We start from the raw sequence: 6,670 nt of genomic DNA, 5'->3' as shown, positions 1-6,670 counted from the left end.
TGGTTGCCAGGTGTCATAAGTGAACGATGCATCTCGTCCAGTTATAGTTAGCGCTCCTGTAGTTCACTGTTTATGGCCTGCTTGTGTGGGAAAATGACAGGTCATTGGTTCAGCGAGGGCCTATTAGAGGAGAGCTCATTCAGTTCAAGTCGGTGCTACATGCGTGGGTGCATGTGGCGTATTGGTGACATTTTAAAATGGGAGAGAAATCTTAAAACGTATGTATGTAGTCACATATCAATACATACGTATTTGCGGTTGGACCCCACAATAAATTCAAGTATACGATCACTCCCTTTCCCTCCGTCTCTCTCCCTCTCTCTCTGTCACACAAGTGTGTGTCTGTGTACGTGTACATCGGAGCTCACTCTGGCGAGGTCAGAGGTCACAGTTCAAAGGTTACGGGGTCAGAGTTGGCCTGCGGATCATCACAAATTTGCTCAGGTCAACCGTTGCCCACGAGGACATTCTTTGTGGTCAGCGAGTTCTCTCTCTGTCTTTGCCTCTTTGACTTATTTACTTCATTGACCACAACAGGTGCATTCTGTTTAAGAAAGCATATATTGCTGGATAGTTGCCAGCATTGTAAGTGTTTCATGCAGATTGCTAATTTTATTCAGATCAATAGCGTGTTTAAAATGATTTGTTGCACTACATTTCGGGGCAACTGTAGTATGCCCAGTACCATAGTGGTGTTTAAGTTCAGATAAATATAGGCTGATTTTATCCACAGGGTTGTGTGACAGTATGGTTAATTGTGTTACTTTCACTTCCTGTGTACAACTATGCAAAACCACTTCTTGAAGGCCTTGGGCCTTATTTCTGTTGAATTAACTGCGATGTTAGATGACATGGGCTGTTGTGTAATGCTAACTGAGCGTACAGGTGTGTGTGTCACGGAAATGCAGTTTAAGTCTATTAACTTATTTGACACAAAGAAGGATGGCATTGCTGGAGTTTGGGTCCTATTGGCCAACTGGGATTCAGGATAACAGTTTGTATTACAATTAGAAAGTATAATATTACCAGAAATAATAATAATAATAATATTATGGTAATGATAGTATTATGTTGACAGTCATATAACTTTATATGATGCTTTTCATACAGTGGCACACAAATCACATATATGAAGCTTGCAACATCTAGTTTAACAAAAATAAAGTTTTTTGTATTCCCGTAGATCAATATGCATTATCCTGGGTACAGATATTTAAATGCATTTAGACGGCGAGTAAAAAATAATCGCCATTCATTGTTGCTACAGACGAGAAGCTGTCTTACGGTACAGTTGAGTGCAGTGGGATTTCTTTCCGAAATAAACAGGAGTTTCGGTTCTCATGCAGTTCTATTTCCACTATTTATTTCCCCTAGGGTCAGAAAGTGAGTATTCTGAAGAAATAAAAGTCTTTAAAGATCAAAATGCCCAGTGCTTCTCAAAAATCATTTTGCTTCGTAGTGCCTTTAAAAAAACCATGGCTTCAAGCTGAAATATTGGATGTATGCACACACGCACACGCACACACACACACACACACACACGCTATCACGTTGCCTTAGAGATACTATTGTGGAGTTTCTCCCACATTGGCTCCTGTATGTACATGCTCCAATAGCATTTTCCCTACCTCAGCTGATTCTTGTGATTTCACTTTTGATGGAGTGACTGGAATGTTTGGTATATGTTTATGTGTGCAGGTGTGTGTGCGTGTGTGTGTGTGCATGTATGTATGTGTATGTGAGTTTGCACATTTATGTGTATGTTTGTATTTCTGTGTGGGCATATATGTATGTATGTATGCATGTATATATACTTTTATTTGTATATGTGGAACAAAGAGTGGTGAGCATGTGAAGTGCTTGGTTGTGCTTCTTAATAAATTATTATTATTATTATTATTTTTATTTAGAAGCTTTCACACAAGTCTGCAATACAGTGCTTTACAGCAGTTAGGCAATACAAGGCTAACGCAGAAAGTGAAAAACAGAGTCTTGTGAGTCTTGTGGTTGTGTAGTGCGGTAATCGATCTGGGCTGAGCCTGCAGCTGCCGCGTGAAGCCAACTTTACCTCACACACGCACGCGGCCCGACTCCAACCCCGGGCGTGGGACCCCGGGCGAAAGCGCAGGAGGAAGAGAAAGAGGAAGGAGGAGAGCGCGTGGCGTGGCGTGGCGTGACGGGACGGGCGCGAGCACGCCCTCGCTGCGGAGGAGGAGGAGGAGGGGGGGAAAGCGTGTTTGCTCGCTGGGCCTCCCCCGGGAGGGTAAATAATACGTGCGGGGTATCGCGTTTCGCTCTCGGGAGTCGGCGTTACGGTCCAGGGCGAGCCCGGAGACGGGTTTGGGGTGTGTGGTGGGTGGGTGGGGGTGGGGGGGGGTTGTGTGGTTTGAGAGGGGTGTGTGAAAGCTCGGGGTGGGGTGGGGGGGGGGGTGCCTAGGGGACGGCCCAGCTTGACACTTCAGTAACGCAGCAGCTTGCCTCTGGCTCGAGACAAGAACGGCAAGGTGGAGGCGACAGATATAGAGAGAGAATAGTAAAAAAAAAAGAATGAGGAGGGTGATGAAGAGGAAGGCCAGGAGAAGGAAGAGAGAGATTTTGGGTGGAGGGGTTAGGGTTAGGTGTGGTGATCCATGATTTAGATTTGAAAAGTTTTCTGCAACTTTTAATGGAAATGGAATATATAATGACATGAAATATACCGTAATATATATGCAAATGTGTGGACAGTAATGGACCTATTTTACAGCAGTATATTTAAAACAGTATACTGCAACATATCAGTGGCAATAATCTGTATTTTTGTTGAACTATGTTTTATGCTCTTGACAGTATATTTTATTTCAATATATTGCACAAATTCTATTTCCATAAGGGTTTTTTACAGAACTGCTTTCTGTTGGTTTTTCCCGACAGCCGATATTATTTTGTGTAGTTACCCATTGTTTTTGTTGACACCCCCTCTTTCTCTTACTGTCATTAGCCCACAATAATCCAAAAAATCCACTGTGACACAAACAATCCAACCAGTATGTGAGAACATCAGCATTGGACTACCTGACCCACACAAGCCACTGACACTTAACAGCGTTATAACTGACTACGCTAATGCTTAATACTGACGTCCATTCACACTGCATCTGTGTTTTTTACCCACCACAGAAATGGCTGCTGATAGTAGCTTTAGCACTGCTGCTACTGCTAACACTGGCAACACTGCCTTAGCCAGTAATGCCACCCTTCAACACTGGTCCTGTCCGAACACTGGCACCCAGCACTGACCCCATCACTGACACCCAACACTGACACACAACACTGTCCTGCACGCTGACCCCAACACTGACCTTCTCTCTGGCTACGACACTGACTGACATAGCTGTGATACTAATGCTGACTGCTGTAGCTCTGATGCTATCACTGACTTGCATAGCTCTGATACAAACTCTGACTGATGCAGCTCTGATGCTAACTCTGATGTAGCTCTGATGCAGCTCTGATGCTAACTCTGACTGATGTAGCTCTTATGCTAATGCTGATTGATGTAGCTGTGGTGCTAACTCTGACCGATGTAGCTTTGATTCCATCTCTGACTGTTGTAGCTGTGATGCTAACTCTCACTGATGTAGCTGTGATGCTAACTCTGACTGATGTAGCTCTGATGCTACCTCTGACTGATGTAGCTCTGATGCTAAATCTGACTGATGTTGATATGATGCTAACTGTGACTGATGTAGCTCTGATGCTAATGCTGACTGACCCTCTCCTTTCTCCCAGAAGGTGATGTTGCCGGCAGGAGCCGCGTTCCGATGGTTCCAGTAGGACTTCGCCCCCCAAAGCTCTGTCATCAAGTGCAATGCCCCGCCCCCCTCCACTCCCCACTCACCTGGATTATCTATGGAATGGATTTTCCAGCTGAACACAAAAAAATAGCAAGACAAGTGAACAAACGGAACAAAACAAAAAAATTCAAAATGATTAAAAATAATGGATGCACCTACTTTTTCTCCTGAACCAAAAATAAACATTATGAAGTTTATGGCAACTCTCATTCCTTTTTTTATGTTCCATTTTGGTACCCTTTCGTCCTTTTTCAAAAGCGTTTCAGTCACTTTCACACGGAACTGTTCAACTGCCAAACAGAAAAAGTCTGACTGAGAGAGGACAATCAACAGATCTCTGTGTTTGGTGTATATGTCGTTCATGTGTGGAAAGATTAAAAAAAGTACTTGTGTAGAGAATGTAAATTTTACGGCTATATTTTAAAACCTAGTGACTAATGACAAGCACTATTGTAATTTAGCACCATTGTTCTTACTTACCACCTCCTGTATTTTTGATTGGTTCTTATTTTTATTTTTTTGTTTTTGTCATAAATCTATAGTTTTGCAATTGCTCAATGTTTGTTATTAAAATATAAAAAAAGAAAAAAAAAACAATTTTTGAGATGTAGCATCCCGTTTTCTGATCGAAGATTATATATTATTTTTTTTTATTTCTGGGAGAATGCTGTGGTGTCTCCACACATCGCCCCAACCTTTGTCCCACCCCAATTTGGGTGACATAATTTACTGGAGCCAATAGGAAGCTCCCAACAGCCCAAAAGCTTCCTTCTCAACTTGATGGATTTTTATTTTGTGAAACTGGTAACCTCATGTTCCCCCTGATTTTCTACGGAGGGCTGTGGTTCTGATGGGGACCGGTTCAGTCCGGAGGACGTGGTACCGTTCCCAATCCAAGCTTAAGCACTGAGAGAATTTCATTTCCCCATGATGCTACCAGACCTACATCTTTAAAAAAACAAAAAGGAAAAAAAAAAGAAACAGTGATGTTTGTATTCATTTAGAAATTTGGGCTGGTTTTGTGAATAAAAATGAATGCATGTATTTGTGTCAAAATCTACAGTTCTGAAGTCTGCGTTTATGCATGGTCTATTTTGCTTTTACAAAAAAGGTAATTATTGCTGTTTGAGGACAACAGAAACATCAACAACAACAACAACAAACAAAAAATATGCAGTATGAATATTTTTCAGTTTGTTCCCATTTTATTATATATGGCTTCACTTCACGTGAGTAAGCCAAAGTAATTGGCAATATAAAAAATTTAATGGAATATGTAATTCTATTTATTTTGGGTGCTGACAGTAATTTTATAAATTCAGTGATATTAAAAGAAATGTGAAAATGGGTAGGCTGTTTAAAACAGTATGAGAGTGATTGCCATTCAATTTCTATAAAATAAAAAGTTGCAAAAAAAATCCAATCAGAAGCACCTTTTTTGCAACTGTTTTTGGGTGTACAAAACCAAATCACACTGGTGTCAAAGGTAAGACTATGAGATGAAGATGAATTTATCCTGTTCTTATAAATGAAATGTTTGTGTGCTGTTGAAACATGGATCTGGGTTATCTCCTCTGTCTGTTCATGCTGTCTGAACCCTGGTTTTGTGTTGTGTTGGGCCCTCTAACAGAACTTAATGATTGGTTCTCACTTTTGTATTTAATTGACTGTGATACCAGTGCAATTATACCATTTACATAAGTACTCTAACTAGTATACAAGTGCACACTGTTATACAATAACTAAGGGGCTTAATTTGTTGGCCATATTGGTTTAGATGACAGTTGCATTTAAACAAATGGGCTGACCTCTGACCTTATAATATAGGAGTGTGAATTGTGGGTAGTCGCTTGAAATCATGGGCTTGCATCTGCAGGGGGCTTGGAGGAGGAGGAGGGAGGAGGACGCACTTCCCGAAAACCACAGGCGTGATCGGACAGGACGTGCTCCGTGACTGCGGCTCGTTCGGGCTCCCCCCGTACAGGCATCGCCCGCCACCTGCCCCACAGAAGCGTCAGCCAATCCAGGTGGGCCAATCAGCGGCGCGCTCAAAGTGGCGTGCTGCGGCGAAGCAGTTCTGTAATCAGTCTGTTACCATGGCGCCCGAGTCCCAGTTGTGGCAAACTTAGCAGGTGTTTATGAGTCATGCCACGAGGCTCACCTTAGATACACAGTTCCTCTCTTCGGCAGCAAACTTGCACTTACTGACGTCTGGAGTGGTGCATTGTGGGGGCCAGGTGTCTCAGGCGTCCTATGGGAAATTCATAGTTCTCAGGATACTCTGTGTGTGTGTGTGTGTGTGTGTGTGTGTGTCACCAGTTTTAATCCCCTGGGAAATGCTGATTTTTAAACGCCCTTCCAAAAGTTGTTAAGGCCTTGACCTGTTCAGGGACTTTTGTCAGGGCTAGACTGCTAGCATCGGTCATCGGAAAAAGTAGCTGTAAACCGTTGGCGCTGAAATCACCTTGACGTGAGTGGAACAGCACATATTGTCTCCGTTTTCTCACCTTATGAATTCCCTTTAAACATCAGTCGTTCCTGTGTTATTAGTACGTTAAGGTTAATTGGGAGTATGGAGTTCGCATTTTATGCAATTTAATCAAGGGGAATAATTTGAAACCTTGGAGCTGAATTTAATGTAATTTTTTAGCATCTTCCGCATCTCCTGTGACAGAGGGAACCGCCGCGTGTTTCACGGTGTGGCACAGTGTCCGCTGAGATGCTCAGCGGTCCAGGGTTACCCTTACGCTCCTCGCCTTCCTGTACGTGGCCAAGGATGCGCCGAGCTGACCGAAGCGCTAAGTGCTCACCCGCGTTCAGCGCAGCTTCCTCCG

At 42.9% G+C, this 6,670-nt stretch overlaps 1 protein-coding gene across 4 annotated transcripts in view; it reads left to right on the top strand.

Moving 5' to 3' along the window:
• The window catches only part of LOC135250024 (CXXC-type zinc finger protein 5-like), a 16,573-nt gene extending 11,677 nt beyond the window's left edge, over window positions 1–4,896 (top strand). For 3 of the 4 annotated variants that reach the window (XM_064325826.1, XM_064325827.1, XM_064325828.1), the window contains one exon: window positions 3,772–4,896. In XM_064325826.1, the coding sequence (XP_064181896.1) occupies window positions 3,772–3,816 (45 nt within the window). In that variant the 3' untranslated portion in view covers window positions 3,817–4,896. The remainder of the gene's footprint in view (window positions 1–3,771) is intronic. The other variant, XM_064325830.1, reaches the window with a different exon arrangement.
• Window positions 4,897–6,670: the final 1,774 nt, after the last annotated feature.

This window comes from Anguilla rostrata, chromosome 3 (genome assembly GCF_018555375.3).
Source record: "Anguilla rostrata isolate EN2019 chromosome 3, ASM1855537v3, whole genome shotgun sequence".
Classification (NCBI taxonomy): Eukaryota; Metazoa; Chordata; class Actinopteri; order Anguilliformes; family Anguillidae; genus Anguilla; species Anguilla rostrata.
Note: the sequence above shows the minus strand (reverse complement) of the source record. Positions and strands in the feature narration are given on the sequence as shown.